The 22,240-nt window shown below is 50.1% G+C and overlaps 1 protein-coding gene across 1 annotated transcript; it reads right to left on the bottom strand.

Moving 5' to 3' along the window:
- Positions 1–1,008: 1,008 nt before the first annotated feature.
- LOC125720293 (uncharacterized) lies at positions 1,009–13,675 on the bottom strand. The gene is made up of 2 exons (XM_048995513.1): positions 13,508–13,675; positions 1,009–4,080 (listed from the first exon to the last, which is right to left on the bottom strand). Exon 2 carries the CDS (start codon positions 4,051–4,053, stop codon positions 2,698–2,700), a length of 1,356 nt encoding a protein of 451 aa, XP_048851470.1. The 5' UTR covers positions 4,054–4,080; positions 13,508–13,675; the 3' UTR covers positions 1,009–2,697.
- Between the last annotated feature and the right edge of the window lie 8,565 nt (positions 13,676–22,240).

Below are 22,240 nucleotides of genomic sequence, written 5' to 3'. Positions count from 1 at the left end.
CCGTGAGAGTCATGTCAGACACATGAGAGTCTAAAAGTGTGTGTCATGCCAGACATGAGAGTCAAAAAGCGTGAGAGCCACGGCAAACACATGAGAGTCAAAAAGTGTGAGCGTCACGCCAGACACATGAGAGTCAAAAAGTGTGAGCGTCACAACAGACACATGAGAGTCAAAAAGCGTGAGAGTCATGCCAGACACATGAGAGTCAAAAAGTGTGAGCGTCACAACAGACACATGAGAGTCAAAAAACGTGAGTCACGCCAGACACATGAGAGTCAAAAAGTGTGAGTCACGCCAGACACATGAGCATCAAAAAGCGTGAGAGTCACGGCAAAGACATGAGAGTCAAAAAGCGTGAGAGTCACGCCAGACATATGAGAGTTAAAAAGCGTGAGAGTCATGCCAGACACATGAGAGTCAAAAAGTGTGAGTCACGCCAGACACATGAGCATCAAAAAGCGTGAGAGTCACGGCAAAGACATGAGAGTCAAAAAGCGTGAGCGTCACGCCAGACATATGAGAGTTAAAAAGCGTGAGAGTCACGCCAGACACATGAGAGTTGGCAGCCCTCGCAATGCGTGTGTTTAGCATTTTTCCCTGAGTGCTATGTAGTGGCTGTTGACAAAGACAGTAACATTCAATTTAAAATCTCAACCCCAGACATGAATCCCTCAGAGACACCAATCAGCCACCTCCAGCAATTTCAGCCAGTGTCGTCTGCCTAGCTATCTGAGGTGGTGTCACACACGAATGCCACCCACTGCCCCTCAGACATTATACAATCACGTCTTTTTAAAGAAGAATGTTACTACAATTACCTTCCTTATTTCAACTCTAATTAATAGCTCGTTGACTAGTGCAATTGTCCCTGAAAGAGCTGAACTTGGGTGTTACTTAAATGATAAAAGGCTGCCTCTTCTTTAAGTAACACCATCCATACCACTAGGTAAACACAAAATTACATTAATAAGGAATTACCATACTGAAACATCAAAACAGTACTAGTAACCATTTTCAGGAACATTCCAACACCTTTATTGTAACAAGCCCAAAGAAATATAGTCTTTAATGAAAATCAAAGCCATATTTGACTACTCAATATTGTAATGACAATTCACCATTATACATAAAATTAAATTTGTAGTGATGCAGCCTCAAAAACACACTCTTCTGTAGCCCTCCAGTCTCTCGTCCTCTTTGAGTAAAAGAGGCAAAGGCAAAGTCTCGAAACGTGGCCCAAGAGCAGAGGCTGTATAAAGAATACTCTTTTCCTCCAGACTAGTGGATCTTTTCTGAAGGTCTTCCTTGATAGCATGCTTAACGTCTCTGAGCACTGCGGAGTCTCATGTTCTACAGGAGCTGCATATGCAGAGGAGCACTGAGACGCGCAGTTAGAGGATTGCTGTCATCTGATTATTAAAGCCCTAGCAGCACCGTCTGCATTAGTTTGCATTAGTGGCAACGTCTGCATTAGCAGCATTATCTGCATTATTGGCATCGTCTGCATTAGCAGCATCGTCTGCTTTAGCGGCAACACCTGCATTAGTGAGAATGTCTGCATTAGCAGCATTATCTGCATTAGTGGCAACGTCTGCATTAGTGGCAACGTCTGCATTAGCAGCATTATCTGCATTAGTAGCAACGCCTGCATTAGCAGCATCTTCTGCATTAGTGGCATCGTCTGCATTAGCGGCAACGTCTGCATTAGTGGCAACGTCTTCATTAGCGGCATCTTCTGCATTAGTGGCAACGTCTGCATTAGCAGCATCTTCTGCATTAGCGGCATCATATGCATTAGTGGCAACGTCAATATTAGCAGCATCTTCTGCATTAGCAGCATCGTCTGCATTAGCGGCATCGTCTGCTTTAGCGGCAACATCTGCATTAGCGGCATCTTCTGCATTAGCGGTAACGTCTACATTAGCAGCATCGTCTGCATTAGCGGCATCGTCTGCATTAGCAGCAACGTCTGCATTAGTGGCAACGTCTATATTAGCAGCATCTTCTGCATTAGCAGCATCTTCTGCATTAGCGGCATCGTCTGCTTTAGCGGCATCGTCTGCATTAGCAGCATCTTCTGCATTAGCGGCAACGTCTACATTAGCAGCATCGTCTGCATTAGCGGCAATGTCTGCATTACCAGCATCATCTGCATTAAGGGCATCTTCTGCATTAGCGGCAATGTCTGCATTAGTGGCAACATCTGCATTAGCAGCATCGTCTGCATTAGCGGCATCTTCTGCATTAGCGGCAACATCTGCATTAGCGGCATCGTCTGCATTAGCGGCATCTTCTGCATTAGCGGCAACGTCTGCATTAGCGGCAACGTCTGCATTAGCGGCAACGTCTGCATTAGCAGCATCTTCTGCATTAGACACATCTGTTTCCCTGACTATGAGAGGTCACTCTCTACTCTTCTCACAATATTTTTGACTGTTGCTAACTGTACCTTGGGATAAAAATTAGCAATGTGAATTATTATATTTGTGTGCTGCCTGTTCTTGAAGGGTGGACAAAAATAGAAGATTTCAACAAAAATGTATGTGATATCAGCCGTCCAAACTATATAAGATACACTCTTAATTGTTCATGAAGTAAAATTGTTGTCCAGTGTTGTCCCACCTATAATAGCTAGAGTAGGAGAAATGTGTAAAAAAAGACAAATGAAAACAAAAAGGTTGTGGAAATCAAAATGCTTTAGTCATAGATCCCTGATTTATTCAGCACACTGTCAACCTTTGGCAGAAGGTTCTTCTGATATTCCCACAGTTTTTTGTCCACAATCAGTTGCTCTTTGGTGAGATTCCCCTGCAGAGGAACTGCGACATGTATCATTCTGCACACATCTGCTGGAACTCTCAATGTGTCTCCGTAATTCTTCAGCACTGAATGCACTGATGTCTGCACCACTTGCCTTGGGTTCATGATCATCTTGCTGGGGTTGAAAATATCTTTCTTGGCAGGTTCCTGATAAATGTGTTCCAAGATGTTTATCCCTGGAACTTTTCTCCACTGTGTTAAATTGAATCTGCCCTCGTCATCAAAGACGGTTTTGGGGAAAACATAACTCTCAATAAGAAAGACTCCTACTGTGGGGTTTTGCCTTTGCAGGTCCTCCAGGAGAAGCTCCAGTGTAGCATGCTGATAAGGCATAATTATTTCATCAATGTCATTCAACAGAAGATACTTGGATCTGTACATGTTTCTGTAGATACAGTCGTTCAGAGTAGCTAACTGCCCATAGTAATGGAGGTCACCTTTATGCTCTTCAAAGTTCCAGCCTTTGGAGGGATTGAGGAACTGATCTATTGGCCATTGGTGAATTTCAAGTGTACCCTCCTCCCTGTAGTACTGCAGAACCTTACCGAGGTCTGGACCAATGCTGGTGTTATAGATGACCACCTTCTGTATGCCCAGGAGCTTGTACACTTCTATGGTCTGCACAAACTGCAGTACATTGTTATAAGATCCAAAAAGGGTAGAGATGCAGACAGTGAAGTTATGTTTGAAGTTGTGCTCTTTCCTCTCTCTGTTTCGTATGGGAAGGAAGATCATATCTGGAATGTCTGAGGTGTATGGAGAATTACTGATGGTGACATTTGTAGCATCACACTTTGGGTCAGATTTACACAGCAGGTCTGTGGTCTGGTAAGGGAACCCAAAATGATCACGGTGTATGTCGACCTCTGCTGCTGTAATAAAATATCCATGTTGAGCACAACCAATGATACAATACAGTCTTCTGACCTCATCCCTCCTAAATATGCTAATGATACGAATGGTTCCATTAATCCTGTGATCTTTGTAGGCCGAAACCAGGAAATGCTTTGTGTCTTTAATTGGCATTATATTTAGCTCAATTGAACTCTTTGTCAACTCATATCCTTGATCAGTAGAAGATGTTGGATTAAGGGTGGTTAGATGTAATTTATTTTCCCATAACTGTGGATATATAGTCAGATTTTCCCATAAGGGAACTTTACAGACCATCCAAATCACTGCAAACAGTATTAATGACAAAAAAATGTATTTTCTAAAATGAATTTTCTCCATGAAGATGCAGTTGGTTGTTCAGCACATCTGGAAAAGAAAAACACAAAATATAATAAATGGTAATATATTAACTTTATACTTGAACAAGTTTGGAAGTTTCAAGAGCACAGAAGCAATGTTCCCTAATATGTATTGAAAAAAATGCTTTGTAAAATTTATTTTAAAACGCTTCCTAAGTTGTTGCACAAGCATTTTTTAAGTAAGTTTAACTGCATCACTACTGAGAAGTTTCCTAATTATAAATCTTAAGATTCACATGTTAAACATAAGGAAACAATTACCTTCTGGTCTTGAGTAAAATGTACTTTGCTGTATGTAAGTAAAACCTGAATTAATCAACTTAAACCTAATTTATAAGGTATGGAATCCTATTTTACATAAACATTAATTAACAGTTATTTATGATTTGTAATCAATATAATTTATTTAGAACCAAACATCTTTCACAACTGGGTATGGAAGGAGGCGAGTGTAGGCATAAGGAGAACAAAAAATGAGGACATCTGGAGATGGGCAGGATGGGACTGGGACATCCGGAGACGGGCAGGAAGGGACTGGGACATCTGGAGACGGGCAGGAAGGGACTAGGACGTCTGGAGACGGGCAGGATGGGACTGGGACATCAGGAGACGGGCAGGATGGGACTGGGACGTCCGGAGACGGGCAGGAAGGGACTGGGACGTCCGGAGACGGGCAGGATGGGACTGGGACGTCCGGAGACGGGCAGGATGGGACTGGGATGTCTGGAGACGGGCAGGATGGGACTGGGACATCCGGAGATGGGCAGGAAGGGACTGGGACATCTGGAGATGGGCAGGAAGGGACTGGGACATCTGGAGACGGGCAGGAAGGGACTAGGACGTCCGGAGACGGGCAAGATGGGACTGGGACATCTGGAGATGGGCAGAAAGGGACTGGGACATCCGGAGACGGGCAAGATGGGACTGGGACGTCCGGAGATGGGCAGGATGGGACTGGGACATCCGGAGACGGGCAGGATGGGACTGGGACATCTGGAGACGGGCAGGATGGGACTGGGACATCCGGAGATGGGCAGGATGGGACTGGGACGTCTGGAGACGGGCAGGATAGGACTGGGATCTCTGGAGACAGGCAGGAAGGAACTGGGACGTCTGGAGACGGGCAGGATGGGACTGGGACATCCGGAGACGGGCAGGATGGGACTGGGACGTCCGGAGACAGGCAGGATGGGACTGGGATGTCTGGAGACGGGCAGGATGGGACTGGGACATCCGGAGATGGGCAGGAAGGGACTGGGACATCTGGAGATGGGCAGGAAGGGACTGGGACATCTGGAGATGGGCAGGAAGGGACTAGGACGTCCGGAGACGGGAAAGATGGGACTGGGACATCTGGAGACGGGCAGGATGGGACTGGGACGTCTGGAGACAGGCAGGATAGGACTGGGATCTCTGGAGACAGGCAGGATAGGACTGGGATCTCTGGAGACAGGCAGGATGGGACTGGGACGTCTGGAGACGGGCAGGATAGGACTGGGACGTCTGGAGACAGGCAGGATAGGACTGGGATCTCTGGAGACAGGCAGGAAGGGACTGGGATGTCTGGAGACGGGCAGGATGGGACTGGGACATCTGGAGATGGGCAGGAAGGGACTGGGACGTCCGGAGACGGGCAGGATGGGACTGGGATGTCTGGAGATGGGCAGGATGGGACTGGGATGTCTGGAGACGGGCAGGATGGGACTGGGATGTCTGGAGACGGGCAGGATGGGACTGGGACATCTGGAGACGGGCAGGATCATCCAATCATCTGGTGAAGTTTGCGGATGACACAACCCTGGTGGGTCTCATCACCAAGGGGGACGAGACTCACTACAGGGAAGAGGCCAATCTTCTGACCACGTGGTGCAAGAACAACAATCTCCTTCTGAATGTCAGCAAGACCAAGGAGATTGTTATCAACTTCCAGAGAGGCCACACCCAATACCGGCCATTGATCATCGAGGGTGCTGCTGTGGAAAGAGTGAGCAGCACCAAATTCCTAGGGGTGCACATCTGTGAGGACCTCTCCTGGACCACCAACACTGCATCACTGATAAAGAAAGCTCAGCAGCGCCTCTACTTTCTGCGAAAACTCAAACGAGCAGGAGCCCCACCACCCATCATGACCACATTCTACAGAGGAACCATTGAGAGCATCATCTCCTGCTGTATCACTGTGTGGGGCGGAAGCTGCACTGACTATAACAGAAAGGCCCTACAGCGCATAGTGAACACAGCGGAGAAGGTCATTGGCACATCACTCCTCTCCCTGAAAGACATATACACCACTCGCCTGCTCCGGAAAGCAACCACAATTGCAAGTGATGCCAGTCACCCTGCACACAGACTGTTCAACCTCCTGCCCTCTGGAAGGAGGTACAGGAGTCTCCGCTCCCGTACCACCAGACTCACTAACAGCTTTGTCCACCAAGCCGTCAGGATGTTGAACTCTTCTTCTTTCCAGCCCCAGAGTAAAAAATTCGGACCCTGTATCCTCTGACTCACAAAATAGAAAGACTATCTTCATATATGGAAATTGCACAACCTGCTGCTATTTTTATTTTTATTTATCAATGCTGCTATTGACTTTGCACTGAAAACTCATTGCTGCCAGTTCCTGACTTCTTTCTTAAGTTCAATCCACATGCACTTTACATGTTGTTCACTGACTGATTACATACTGTTACTACTTACATATTGTTTACCGCCACAATCCATGCACTTTACATGCTGTTTACCGTTTATGCACTGCTTACTGTACATACATGTTTCCTGTTGTGCTGTACTTATACTGTTGTGCTGTACTTGTACACTTGTTTGTCTGTCCTGTCTTGTCTGTCCACTGTATTTTTAGTGTTTAGAAAAAGCGTTAGACTTTGGTACAACCCAGGTTACGTTGTTGTTCTGTGCACTTTATAGTCGTCCCGTCCTGTATTGTTTGTCTAATGTACGCAAGGGACAGTGGGACACGTAATCTCGATATCTTTATATGGCTAGTACATGTAAAGGAATTGACAATAAAACACTCTGACTCTGAGGATGGGACTGGGACATCCGGAGACAGGCAGGAAGGGACTGGGACATCCGGAGACAGGCAGGAAGGGACTGGGCCATCCGGAGACGGGCAGGGAGGGACGGGGACATCCGGAGACAGGCAGGAAGGGACTGGGACATCCGGAGACGGGCAGGAAGGGACTGGGACGTCCGGAGATGGGCAGGATGGTACTGGGACGTCCGGAGACGGGCAGGAAGGGACTGGGACATCCGGAGACGGGCAGAGAGGGACTGGGACCTCTGGAGACAGGCAGGATGGGACTGGGACATCTGGAGACGGGCAAGATGGGACTGGGATGTCTGGAGACGGGCAGGATAGGACTGGGACATCCGGAGACGGGCAGGATGGGACTAGGACATCCGGAGATGGGCAGAAAGGGACTGGGACATCCAGAGACGGGCAGGAAGGGACTGGGACATCCGGAGACGGGCAGGATGGGACTGGGATGTCTGGAGATGGGCAGGATAGGACTGGGACATCCGGAGACGGGCCGGATGGGACTAGGACATCCGGAGATGGGCAGAAAGGGACTGGGACATCCGGAGACGGGCAGGAAGGGACTGGGACGTCCGGAGACGGGCAGGATGGGACTGGGACATCCGGAGACGGGCAGGGAGGGACTGGGACCTCTGGAGACAGGCAGGATGGGACTGGGACATCTGGAGACGGGCAAGATGGGACTGGGATGTCTGGAGACGGGCAGGATAGGACTGGGACATCCGGAGACGGGCAGGATGGGACTAGGACATCCGGAGATGGGCAGAAAGGGACTGGGACATCCAGAGACGGGCAGGAAGGGACTGGGACATCCGGAGACGGGCAGGATGGGACTGGGATGTCTGGAGATGGGCAGGATAGGACTGGGACATCCGGAGACGGGCCGGATGGGACTAGGACATCCGGAGATGGGCAGAAAGGGACTGGGACATCCGGAGACGGGCAGGATGGGACTGGGACATCCGGAGACGAGCAGGAAGGGACTGGGACATCCAGAGACGGGCAGGATGGGACTGGGACATCCAGAGACGGGCAGGATAGGACTGGGATGTCTGGAGATGGGCAGGATAGGACTGGGACGTCCGGAGACGAGCAGGAAGGGGCTGGGACATCCGGAGACGGGCAGGATGGGACTGGGACATCCGGAGACGGGCAGGATGGGACTGGGACGTCCGGAGACGGGCAGGAAGGGACTGGGACATCCGGAGACGGGCAGAGAGGGACTGGGACCTCTGGAGACAGGCAGGATGGGACTGGGACATCCGGAGACGAGCAGGAAGGGACTGGGATGTCTGGAGATGGGCAAGATGGGACTGGGATGTCTGGAGACGGGCAGGATAGGACTGGGACATCCGGAGACGGGCAGGATGGGACTAGGACATCCGGAGATGGGCAGAAAGGGACTGGGACATCCAGAGACGGGCAGGAAGGGACTGGGACATCCGGAGACGGGCAGGATGGGACTGGGATGTCTGGAGATGGGCAGGATAGGACTGGGACATCCGGAGACGGGCCGGATGGGACTAGGACATCCGGAGATGGGCAGAAAGGGACTGGGACATCCGGAGACGGGCAGGAAGGGACTGGGACGTCCGGAGACGGGCAGGATGGGACTGGGACATCCGGAGACGGGCAGGAAGGGACTGGGACATCCGGAGACGGGCAGGGAGGGACTGGGACCTCTGGAGACAGGCAGGATGGGACTGGGACATCTGGAGACGGGCAAGATGGGACTGGGATGTCTGGAGACGGGCAGGATAGGACTGGGACATCCGGAGACGGGCAGGATGGGACTAGGACATCCGGAGATGGGCAGAAAGGGACTGGGACATCCAGAGACGGGCAGGAAGGGACTGGGACATCCGGAGACGGGCAGGATGGGACTGGGATGTCTGGAGATGGGCAGGATAGGACTGGGACATCCGGAGACGGGCCGGATGGGACTAGGACATCCGGAGATGGGCAGAAAGGGACTGGGACATCCGGAGACGGGCAGGAAGGGACTGGGACGTCCCGAGACGGGCAGGATGGGACTGGGACATCCGGAGACGAGCAGGAAGGGACTGGGACATCCAGAGACGGGCAGGATGGGACTGGGACATCCAGAGACGGGCAGGATAGGACTGGGATGTCTGGAGATGGGCAGGATAGGACTGGGACGTCCGGAGACGAGCAGGAAGGGACTGGGACATCCAGAGACGGGCAGGAAGGGGCTGGGACATCCGGAGACGGGCAGGATGGGACTGGGACATCCGGAGACGGGCAGGATGGGACTGGGACATCCGGAGATGGGCAGAAAGGGACTGGGACATCCGGAGATGGGCAGGGAGGGACTGGGACGTCCGGAGACGAGAAGGAAGGGACTGGGACGTCCGGAGACGCGCGGGAAGGGACTGGGACGTCCGGAGACGAGCAGGAAGGGACTGGGACATTATGGCAAGTAACTTCCTCCAGCAAAACAATGACAAAATTAAGGTTATTATATTTGGTCCCTCTAAACTCAGAACTTCTCTTGTTAGCAATGTTGGTTACCTCACCTTCTGTTAAAGCATAAGCCATGTTAAGCCATAAGGGTCTGGGTGTTATTTTCGATTCTGAGCTTTGTTTTAACAAGCAAATCTCTTCTGTTGTTAAAAATACCTTTAACATCTAAGATGTCAGATATTTTTTGTCTTATTATGATTTGGAAAAGGTCATCCATGCCTATATTACGTTACCTTTGTAATTCTCTTTACTTACAGTAAGTCTCCCCGTTTGTGGAACCAGATGTCACGCCCTACATTCCCTTCCCTTTATTCTTTCCATTGTCAGTGGTGTATTTATTGCCTCCCTGTCTTGAGAGCCCCAGCTTGACTTGCATTCTCTTCATTTTGACCCTTCATGGTCTTGCTTGTTGTTTTTGAAAAAAAAGACCCTTTTTGTTTTCTCCACGCCTGCCTTTGTTTCCGTCCTTCCTGGGAAGTGACATCAGCTGCCTTCAGATGTAAAGCGTTTTACTTCTATTACTGTTTTTAAATCAAGCCTGGAAGCTCACCTGTGCTGCTTGGCCTTCTCTGTCCTGTGATTGCTTTAATTGCTTTATTGCTTTATTGCTTGTAAATCTGTGGTTGGTTATCCATCCATCCATTTTCCAAACCGCTTATCCTATTGGGTCGCGGGGGGTCCGGAGCCTATCCCGGAAAGCAATGGGCACGAAGCAGGGAACAACCCAGGAAGGGGGGCCAGCCCATCGCAGGGCACACTCACAGACCAGTCACTCACACATGCACACCTATGGGCAATTCAGCGACTCCAATTAGCCTCAGCATGTTTTTGGACTGTGGGGGGAAACCGGAGTACCAGGAGGAAACCCCACGACGACATGCAAACTCCACACACATGTGACCCAGGCGGAGACTCGAACCCGGGTCCCAGAGGTGTGAGGCAACAGTGCTAACCACTGCACCACCATGCCGCCCCTGTGTTTGGTTATTGCTGTCTGATATTGATTTATGTTGGTGTTTAATTGTCTTTGTGTATGTATTTTATAATTAGTTTTGCCCTCTATACAGCACTTTGGGCAGTAAGAACTTACTTGTTCTTACTGCCTGTACCACTGGCGGCGCCACGAGCAGGCAGCGGCTAACAGAGCTCCGGTGAATTTAGTGTTTTACTGAACTTTGTTTTTTCTACTTTCCGTTTGTTTGTGATTGAATCACGATGTGTATCACCTATGACAGACACATCCTGCTCCAAATTGAAAGAAAATGCACGATTCCACCACTAAATCTACCGTTGGAGACGCTACGGATCCTAGGCGAGGCAGCGAAGCGCAGCTGGCCGAAACGCAAGCGCTGCTCACGTAAACAAAAGCGAGAAAAGCGCGCGGGGCTAAAAGCTAACCCCGTCCGACCGGCACTTCCATCTGTCCTCCTCTCCAACGTCCGCTCGCTGGACAACAAGATGGACTATCTGTGGCTCCAGCAGGCAAGCCAACGTGAGATAAAGAACTGCGGCGTCTTTATTTTCACAGAAACGTGGCTGAACGTGGGCATCGCGGACTCCGCTATCCAGCTAAAGGAGTTAGTATGCTATCGGGCCGATAGAGAAGCCTCATTGTCCGGTAAGAGCCGCGGAGGCGGCGTGTGCGTCTACATTAACAAACTCTGGTGCACGAACTCTGCTGAATTGACTCGCCACTGCTCACCACAGATAGAGTTTTTGGTGATAAAGTGCCGCCCGTTCTACCTGCCGAGAGAATTCTCCGTGGTGCTAGTTATAGCCGTGTGCCTGCCACCTAGCGTGAATGCTAACCAGGCGCTAGCCGAACTGTATGAGGCTGTTAATAAATTCCAGACTGTGCACCCGGACGGCTTTCTCATCATCGCTGGCGACTTCAACCACGCAGACATGAAGTTAGCCATATCCACCGCACTTCACCTTTCCCTCTCTCATCTGGACAATAAAGACTCTTACGTGCGACTACTGTTCATAGACTTTAGTTCAGCCTTCAACACCATCATTCCACAAAGACTGTGTCTGAAACTGAGCGGATTGGGACTGAGCACCTCACTCTGCAACTGGATTCTGGATTTTCTCTCAGAGAGACATCAGTCTGTTCGAATCAACAACAGCGTCTCCAGCACCATCAGACTGAGCACAGGTGCTCCTCAGGGCTGCGTTCTCAGTCCACTTCTGTTCACACTCCTGACCCATGACTGCACCGCCCTGCACAGCTCAAACCACATCATCAAATTCGCAGACGATACGACGGTAGTGGGGCTCATCAGCAACAACGATGAGTCGGTGTACAGAGACGAGGTTCAGCAGCTGTCCATGTGGTGCAGTGAGAACAGCCTGTCGCTGAATGTGGACAAAACCAAGGAAATGGTTGTCGACTTCAGGAGAACTCGCCCCAGCCACACACTACTCAGCATCCACAGCCCCGCGGTTGAGATGGTAAAAAACACCAAGTTCCTGGGAGTTCACATCTCAGACGACCTCATCTGGACTACCAACACCACCTCCATCACCAAAAAGGCCCAGCAACGTCTCCACTTCCTGAGACGGCTTAAGCGAGCCAACCTCCCACCTCCCACCCTCACCATGTTCTACAGGGGCACCATAGAGAGTGTCCTGACCAGCTGCATCTCCGTCTGGTTTGGAAACAGATAACCGACGGTTACCCAGTTACAGCCTTTGCTGCAGCACCAGTTAAATAGGACTTAAGGTAGGAGAATTCCTTGTTTCACACAATGTTTCATTACTAAGGATGGCTGTCATATTTACTCTAGAATTCCTGCCACTGACTGATTTCTCTATTGAATTTTGCTATCTCTAATTTGGGCAGTTTGCTTATTTATCTTATTAATGTCTGCAAACAATTAATATCTTACGCAAATCATGTAAACCATATCAAGTACAACAGCGATCACATTTGCCCTACACACCATTCTATCCCATCTGAAACAAAACAAGAGTTATGGCAGGATTTTGTTTATTGACTTCAGGCCAGAAAAGCTCAGCAGAGGACGGACTTCCTTAGCAGACTGAAGCCAGTGAGAATCCCCCCATCCTCAGCACCTTCTGCCCCGATGAGTTTTATGACATCTTGGCACGAAAACTGCAGTGTTTCTGATAGGAAGACTCTGCACTGTGTGGTGAGGATGGCTGAGAGAGTTATTGGGGTCTCTCTCCCATCCAATGAGGACATTAAGGACAGCCCTCTGCATTGTGAGAGACTCACATCCATCTCACGGACTGATCTCTTGCCATCTGGTAGGAGATATGGCTTTATTATATAGGCCTATTACATATATATATAATTTTAATATTTTTAACTTAGATACCGGGTTGCGTTTCATGATTTCAGACCCGGGTTTCATATTGTTTCTTCACTTCTTTGATCCTTGTTCCCTGGCTTTTCCTTTCCCCCTTTGCGCATTTTCTGATCTTGAGAACATAATTTCATTGCACTGTATCTTAGATATGGCTGAAATGACAAATAAACTTGAACAACTATATTAACTATATCAACAAATAAGAAAAACAAAACCCCTAAAATAAAAAAGGGAAAATACTGGTTCATGCCAGTACCCAGGCACACTTTGTCTAGCTTAATGCTTTGACTTAAACTCTTTCTTCGTGACTATGGCTTAAAAAAACAAAATCAAATAAAAACTCTCTTTGCAAACAAACACAGGTGGCAGGCAACCCCATAGGATATATGCTCAGTATGTTTAGGTCTCTATAAGAAAAAATTGAATCCTTCCAGATGAGGCAGGAAGCCTCGTTACTATCAGAGTAGCTGTACGACAAAGCCCATTCCATATTAGTATCAAGCTATGAAGCGTTTATTTGGTCTTTGAGTTTCTCTAAAATAAAATATGAAGCAACTTACTTGAGCTCTGGGATGAATCCAAATAACTGAATTATTCCCTATAATGTTCTTTGATCAACGGTTGCATCCACACGGCCACAGGGAACAATCCCTTCCTTACAAACACCGCTGAATCACCAGTGAGGCTGCCTTACAGGTAAGACTTGCCCTTAATATGGGCAGCTGAACTTCACGGGAAAAACCCGCTGCTTGCCTGGTCCTAAAGCCCTACCCACTCCACACAGTTACAGTCAGCTCAAGAATTATTGGCTCACTTTGTAGTTATATTAGCTCATTTTTATAAAATAAACAATGCACAAAATGATTTCAGTGTTCTACCATTATGTTTGGGGAAGCTGTATGCTTTCTTATGCAATCATTTTTCTGACACAAAACGTTATTTTGAGGAGGACAATTACAAACTCCATTTCCAGAAAAGTTCAGATATTTTTCAAATGCATTAAAAACAAAAATCTGTGGTTCGTTAAATTAAGCGAACCATTATTAAATGACAAAATTACAAAGAAAAGATTTTCAACATTTTCACTGACCAGCTTAATTGTATTTTGTAAATACAGACGCTCCTCTACTTATGAACAAGCTATGTTCTGAATGGCTGTTTGTAGCTTGAAATGTTCGTAAGTGGTTATTCAACATCATTTTAAGGGTATATGTAAGAACAAAGAACTAGGATGCTGGGAGTAGCGGCCAGAAGTCATTCTAGGCGGAATTAGCGAGCAGAAAAAAAAATTATGTTGTGGACAGGAAACGGGAGCCCAGCGAACACAGTTTGGACTTACAGTCCTCTTCGTTTGCATGTCTGAAAGTTTGGAAGTAGAGGAGCGTCTGAAACACGCAAAGTTAGAATTTGATGGCTACAACGCATTCAACAAAAGCTGGCAGTACAACTGTGCTAATGCTTCTGTACCTTTGTGCAGGCTTTGACATGGCTGACCATTTTACTCTGTGACATAGACTTGAATTTGGTGTTGGGTAGTGGAGAAGGGTGTTGAAGAGGTTAAAATCCTATTTGACTAATCAATATGTTCAAGTGTTGAATAACAACAGGTAAATTATGAGCTAGGAAGTGGAAAATGTGCATTTCTCTGTATGCATGTCATGGTCTTTCGCTAGATATTTTGACAGATTGCTTGTGTTTCTGCCCTTACATGCAAAAATACAAATAAATCTTTTGAATGGTGTTCAGCCTTCCTCCTGCAGCCCCACTAACAGACAGCTGGCAGTGAACATCAATTAGAAAACAGGGCTTCAGCCACTAAGGCTTACTGCTAGGAACACATGAATTAAAGATAGAGAACCAGATAGATAGAACTCCTGCCTCACAGCCGCCGGCTGCCTCGTCCGCTCCTGCCTCACAGTCGCCGGATGCCTCATCCGCCCCTGCCTCACAGTCACCGGCTGCCTCGTCCGCTCCTGCCTCACAGTCGCCGGATGCCTCGTCCGCCCCTGCCTCACAGTCGCCGGCTGTCTCGTCCGCCCCTGCCTCACAGTCGCCGGCTGTCTCGTCCGCCCCTGCCTCACAGTCGCCGGCTGCCTCGTCCGCTCCTGCCTCACAGTCGCCGGATGCCTCGTCCGCCCCTGCCTCACAGTCGCCGGCTGCCTCGTACGCTCTTGGCTCACAGTCGCCGGCTGCCTCGTCCGCCCCTGCCTCACAGTCGCCGGCTGCCTCGTCCGCCCCTGCCTCACAGTCGCCGGCTGCCTCGTCCGCCCCTGCCTCACAGTCGCCGGCTGCCTCGTCCGCCCCTGCCTCACAGTCGCCGGCTGCCTCGTCCGCCCCTGCCTCACAGTCGCCGGATGCCTCGTCCGCTCCTGCCTCACAGTCGCCGGCTGCCTCGTCCGCTCCTGCCTCACAGTCGCCGGCTGTCTCGTCCGCTCCTGCCTCACAGTCGCCGGCTGCCTCGTCCGCTCCTGCCTCACAGTCACCGGCCATGTTGTCAGCACTTGCCTCATCTCCTGCCATCGCCCAGACACCCCTCGCTGTTCCCTGACACCCCACCGATGCCTGCCTTATTGCCCCTCAATGTCGAGTCAGTACCCACTATCTCCGCTGCCAGCCCATAGCAGAGGGACCCAGAGGGGACCACGCTAGAGGGCGTGGAATGGGATCCCATGGACCTTGCCCTGAATCCCAGTTTGGGGGTCCAGTCCACGCCCCATGCATGCACCAGTCCAGTCCCATATTCCGGTGTGACTCCTGCGTAAAAGAGGGTCCTGCCAAGGAGCCACATTTCTTCTTAGTTGTATTTTTAGTGTTTAGTTTCCTTTGTGGCCACTTTAAGTTAGTTCTTGTTTTACCTGTTTCATTTTGTTTGTTTTTTTACTCCTCATAGTCCCTTTATTGTCAGGGACTCCCTTTGTGTTTGTTTTTGTTAAATAAGCCGTGTTTGTTAAGAGACCCTATGTGGATTGGCCCTCCTTTGTCACACCCTGCCATAACAGAGAGGGATTTACTGTAAATTTATACATCAGATCTCAAATCTTTCTCAAGAGCCCAAAGAGACCGATCAGAATTATATCTTCTGGGAATAGCACTGAAAGAAAATTGCTGTACCTGTGGGTCCATTGAAGAGCATTACAGTTAAGACATGATCTAAAGAAAATTCCTGCATACAACAGATACCAGTCGACTCAGTAACTCCAAGTTCCAGGTAAAGCCTCCTTTGAGCACCATTGACAGATGAAGAATTGATAGAAAGGGTGAGTTAAGCAGCTACAATAGAGGGTGAGAGACAGGAAAAAGTGGGGAAGCATGAAAATAAAGAGCAGGGTGTGTAGCCCTCGCACTGAGGCACTGCCTGAGGATCACCCCCAGCCTGCTGCAACCTCACCGCCTGCCTGAGGATCACCCCCAGCCTGCTGCAACCTCACCGCCTGCCTGAGGATCACCCCCAGCCTGCTGCAACCTCACCGCCTGCCTGAGGATCACCCCCAGCCTGCTGCAACTTCACCGCCTGCCTAAGGATCACCCCCAGCCTGCTGCAACTTCACAGCCTGCCTAAGGATCACCCCCAGCCTGCTGCAACTTCACCGCCTGCCTAAGGATCACCCCCAGCCTGCTGCAACTTCACCGCCTGCCTAAGGATCACCCCCAGCCTGCTGCAACTTCACCGCCTGCCTGAGGATCACCCCCAGCCTGCTGCAACTTCACCGCCTGCCTGAGGATCACCCCCAGCCTGCTGCAACTTCACCGCCTGCCTGAGGATCACCCCCAGCCTGCTGCAACTTCACCGCCTGCCTGAGGATCACCCCCAGCCTGCTGCAACTTCACCGCCTGCCTGAGGATCACCCCCAGCCTGCTGCAACTTCACCGCCTGCCTGAGGATCACCCCCAGCCTGCTGCAACTTCACCGCCTGCCTGAGGATCACCCCCAGCCTGCTGCAACTTCACCGCCTGCCTGAGGATCACCCCCAGCCTGCTGCAACCTCACCGCCTGCCTGAGGATCACCCCCAGCCTGCTGCAACCTCACCGCCTGCCTGAGGATCACCCCCAGCCTGCTGCAACCTCACCGCCTGCCTGAGGATCACCCCCAGCCTGCTGCAACTTCACCGCCTGCCTGAGGATCACCCCCAGCCTGCTGCAACTTCACCGCCTGCCTGAGGATCACCCCCAGCCTGCTGCAACTTCACCGCCTGCCTGAGGATCACCCCCAGCCTGCTGCAACTTCACCGCCTGCCTGAGGATCACCCCCAGCCTGCTGCAACTTCACTGCCTGCCTGAGGATCACCCCCAGCCTGCTGCAACTTCACTGCCTGCCTGAGGATCACCCCCAGCCTGCTGCAACTTCACCGCCTGTTAGCTATGAATGATAGGTACCCCACACCAAGATCAGACCAACTGAGGATCTGCTAGGCCAGGCAGTTCTCATAGGGCTGGCAGCAAATAACCATTCCTTTCATCAGCTGGGTTGAGGTCAGCTTCCAGCTGGTGAGAGAAGGCAATGGGGCCGGGCTTTCTCAGTGAGTATAAAGATGGCACCTAGCATTCAGAAAACCCACTGGGAGGAGGAAGGACGTTCAAAACGTTACACTAGCAACAAACCAAGTGACCACAGTCTTCCTACGCTACCCCATGGATTCACAGCTACAGGGGACGTTCTCCCGTATAGACAACTCGCAATTGCCTGAGATACTGTCAGTTGAGGAAGCATTAGTCAGAGTTCCAACCCGCCGAGACCTGCCGGAACCAGCCGGAACCCACCAGTACACAACCAACCAAGACATCATGCTGCAGAAATGAGCCATTATGCGACATGATGAGCTAATGAACACAAGCTACGCTGCCACAGTACAACCAAAGGAAGTGTCCCCACGGTCGACAGAGACGTAGAACACCTCCAGGAGACCCGAGCCCCCTGAAGGAGAAATGCTGAAGGAGGAGTACCAGGCATTTTCCTTTAATGACCATGAAGCTGGCTGTATTCCATTACGCATGATGTATATCACATTGCATTGTTCTAGCCTGGTACAGAAGACATACTGTACAGTGCTCAAGTCTTGAAGCAGTTACTTAATTCTGTATAACACTACATCGACACAGGACTACGTATAACACCACATCGACACAGGACTACGTATAACACCACATCGACACAGGACTACGTATAACACCACATCGACACAGGACTACGTATAACACTACATAAACACAGGACTACGTATAACACCACATCGACACAGGACTATGTATAACACCACATCGACACAGGACTATGTATAACACCACATCGACACAGGACTACGTATAACACTACATTGACACAGGACTACGTATAACACTACATCGACACAGGACTACATATAACACTACATCGACACAGGACTACGTATAACACCACATCGACACAGGACTACATGAAGTGCAAGTGTGCAAAATGTACAAACATTGCAAAAACAGTGTGACACGTGATACTGCAGACATAAGACGAAATTGAAGAAATAGAAGACTGCCCACCAGTTCTCAGGTACCCGCATTTTGAGCAGCCCTTCATCCTAAATTTTGTCCATGGGGGAGTTATTATACAATTTTGAATGGTTGTTTTAGGTGTAGTCTTACTAGCAGCAATATCCCTGCCTGTGAAGCCCTTTTTATGCAAAGCAATGATGACTGCATGTGTTTCCTTGCAGGTAACCATGGTTAACAGAGGAAGAACAATGATTTCAAATACCACCCTCCTTTTAAAACATCCAGTCTGTTAGTCTAACTCAGCACGACAGAGTGAACTCCACCCTTGTCCTCATGAACATGGTCACCTGTGATAACGAGAGAATCACTGAAATGATGTCAGCTGGTCCTTTTGTGGTAGGACTGAAATGCAGTGGAAATGGGTTTTTTGGGATTAAGTTCATTTTCATGGCAAAGAGGTGCTTCGCAATTAATTGCAATTCATCTGATTTCTCTTCATGACATTCTGGAGTATATGCAAATTGCCATCCTAAAAACTGAGGCAGGAGACTGAAAATTAATATTTGTGTCATTCTTAAAACTTTTGGCCACAGCTGTACATATATCTCTACTTACCTATCTATCCTAAAAGAAGGGAAAATGTTTTAAATGGTGAAAACATTGAATACAGGTCTGTGGTCGGTACTGCTTTCTTCTTACTGCTCTCACCAAACCCAGTACACTGGCCCCTGCGCATTCCGCAGTGAGTGGGACAAGGGTTACTCAAGGGTTACTCAAGCACACGCTACCTACTCTGCAGTCAGCAGCGAAGAGAAACCGGGAATGCTAACCAGTAACACCAGAGCCTTAGTCAGGCTGGCATACCCCAGCTATCCAGCATTGGTGCAAGAGGAGCTGAGCCTGCAAGCCTTCCTCTCTGCTCTCTGCATGAGCGCAGTGCGGCGGCAGGAGGAAACCTCACTGCCTCTCATTGATGATACCCTGGATGCACTAGCTCGTGCTGGTTCATCTCACTGGAACTGCATAGTCACTGTTCCCAGGTGAATATCACACTGGAAACCAGGGAGAAGACGGCATGTATCCTGGGGTCACCTGTGGGTGTTTGGGGATCTCCCCTTTGGGCTGTGTAATGCACCCTATGGTTAGGGATTTCCCTGTTGGACCCTTCGTGGGCAGTTCCCGATCGCTCTCCGCAGCCATACCTCCTAGATCAATAGCAATCACCAGAATATCTGACTGCGGCGCTGCATTAAACTGGTCAAACTGATTTTAGAATTTGTGAGGAGTTGTAACATGTCTGTGTCCTGACCAGACCACTGCCCCACTTTGTCCTGCCTACTCGAGTCCCCCCCTGTATCCTCCCAGGCCCCATTCCTCGGCAGTGTCTTGGCCCTGATCCCTCTCTATTTGTTGTTAAAAGGTGGCCAAGAAAATGCCTGTTAGGAATGAATGTTTAGGAAATTTGTCATTCAGCAAAACAGGGAGTGCCTTTCAGTGAAACAATTTGTCTGAATGACATCTGTTATCCCTAATGACACAGTGCCGTTAACTGATTTATTTCTTTCTTACTTGATTATTTTAACCTACTATAGAGTTTGAGGTGAACTTGGGGAGTAAACTAAGTTGATTTTATTGTTTTATATAATATTTAACATTTCAGCAGATAGCAGAAAAAACCTCGGTGTTCCTCTAGCCACCCTGCAGGACTTGTGCTCTTCAATAAGCAGGAAATGGGCAGGGAAATTCCTCAGATTCCTGGACAAAGCCTTTTTCAGCTCTTCCCCCCCAGCAGACGTTACAGAACCCTGTATAGTAAAACACCTGAACCCAGGAGCAGCCTCTTCCTCACGCCATCACCCTCATGAACAGGTGGCCAGGATCATCTGCCGGGCCACAGCTACTCCTGTCTTTACACCCAGCCTCACATCCACAGACACAAACACACCACCTTGAAGCCTCCATTCTGATTTCTGGTGACTTCTGCCATGTCACACTAGACTTGACCCTCCCTGCTTTCTATCAGAAGGTGAATTGGCCACATCAGGATGAGCAGGACAATTGACCTCATGCATACGAATGTGAGGGACGCATACAGTACCGTCCCCCTTCCGCCGCTGTGGATATCCTCCTTCAGCCCCATGTACAAAAGCAACCCATAACTACACAGACCTTCAGGAAATGGTCTTCTGAGGTTGCCTGAGGGACTGCTTTGAGCTGTGCTGCAGGAGGTCCACAGTAAGGACATTGAGGGGGTCTGCACCACTGACTACCTCACCTTCTGTTTGGACATCAAAACTGTTCACTGCTTTCCAAACAACAATCCCTGGATTACCAGTGATGTCAAGGACCTACTCAAAAAGGAGGGTGATCAAAGAAAGGAGACTGGGCAGAGCTGAAGCGTGTTCAAGGGGAACTCGGGGACCAGGGAGGGCAAAATCAAGCCTGAAAAGCATGAGTGGCTGATTTAGAAATCCCTTGGAGATAAAGAAGGTTTAACCTTGGCTAATAGACAAAGCGGAAAGTAGCAACTTTTACCACTGAGTCGATCTATTTCCCAAAAGAGAGATTGCTTTCGTAGTGGGAAATGGGTACCAAAGGTGTCAGAACAGTCCTTTATGAGTGTAGTGGGGGCGAGGTCCAACTGACGTGTAGTTGGACTTGATTTTGAGATTAACTGAGTAATATATTATAATATATTATAGCATAATGACTTCTCTACCCTCACCCCAACAAAGTGGACTCCGGCCGAGACCCCACCTTTCTGTGTCCTGAAAGGGGTGAGGACACAGGCGCAGGGCCAGGATACCCGTGCGGGATCCCTGGGGGCGATAACGCTCTGTACCCCTGCGGGATCCGTGAGTGCGATAACGCTCTGTACCCTGCGGGATCCCTGGGTGTGATAATGCTCTGTACCCGTGCGGGATCCCTGGGTGCGGTAACGCTCTGTACCCGTGCGGGATCCCTGGGTGCGATAACGCTCTGTACCCGTGCGGGATCCCTGGGTGCGATAACGCTCTGTACCCCTGCGGGATCCGTGAGTGCGATAACGCTCTGTACCCCTGCGGGATCCCTGGGTGCGGTAACGCTCTGTACCTGTGCGGGATCCCTGGGTGCGGTAACGCTTTGTACCCGTGCGGGATCCCTGGGTGCGATAACGCTCTGTACCCGTGCGGGATCCCTGGGTGCGGTAACGCTCTGTACCCGTGCGGGATCCCTGGGTGCGATAACGCTCTGTACCCCTGCGGGATCCGTGAATGCGATAACGCTCTGTACCCCTGCGGGATCCCTGGGTGCGGTAACGCTCTGTACCCGTGCGGGATCCCTGGGTGCGGTAACGCTCTGTACCCGTGCGGGATCCCTGGGTGCGATAACGCTCTGTACCCCTGCGGGATCCGTGAGTGCGATAACGCTCTGTACCTGTGCGGGATCCCTGGGTGCGATAATGCTCTGTACCTGTGCGGGATCCCTGGGTGCGGTAACGCTCTGTACCCGTGCGGGATCCCTGGGTGCGGTAACGCTCTGTACCCATGCGGGATCCCTGGGTGCGATAACGCTCTGTACCCCTGCGGGATCCATGAATGCGATAACGCTCTGTACCCCTGCGGGAACCCTGGGTGCGGTAACGCTCTGTACCCGTGCGGGATCCCTGGGTGCGGTAATGCTCTGTACCCCTGCGGGATCCCTGGGTGCGGTAACGCTCTGTACCCCTGCGGGATCCCTGGGTGCGATAACGCTCTGTACCCCTGCGGGATCCGTGAATGCGATAACGCTCTGTACCCCTGCGGGATCCCTGGGTGCGGTAACGCTCTGTACCCCTGCGGGATCCGTG

The sequence above is a fragment of the Brienomyrus brachyistius genome, chromosome 2, assembly GCF_023856365.1.
Source record: "Brienomyrus brachyistius isolate T26 chromosome 2, BBRACH_0.4, whole genome shotgun sequence".
Lineage (NCBI taxonomy): Eukaryota > Metazoa > Chordata > Actinopteri > Osteoglossiformes > Mormyridae > Brienomyrus > Brienomyrus brachyistius.
Note: the sequence above shows the minus strand (reverse complement) of the source record. Positions and strands in the feature narration are given on the sequence as shown.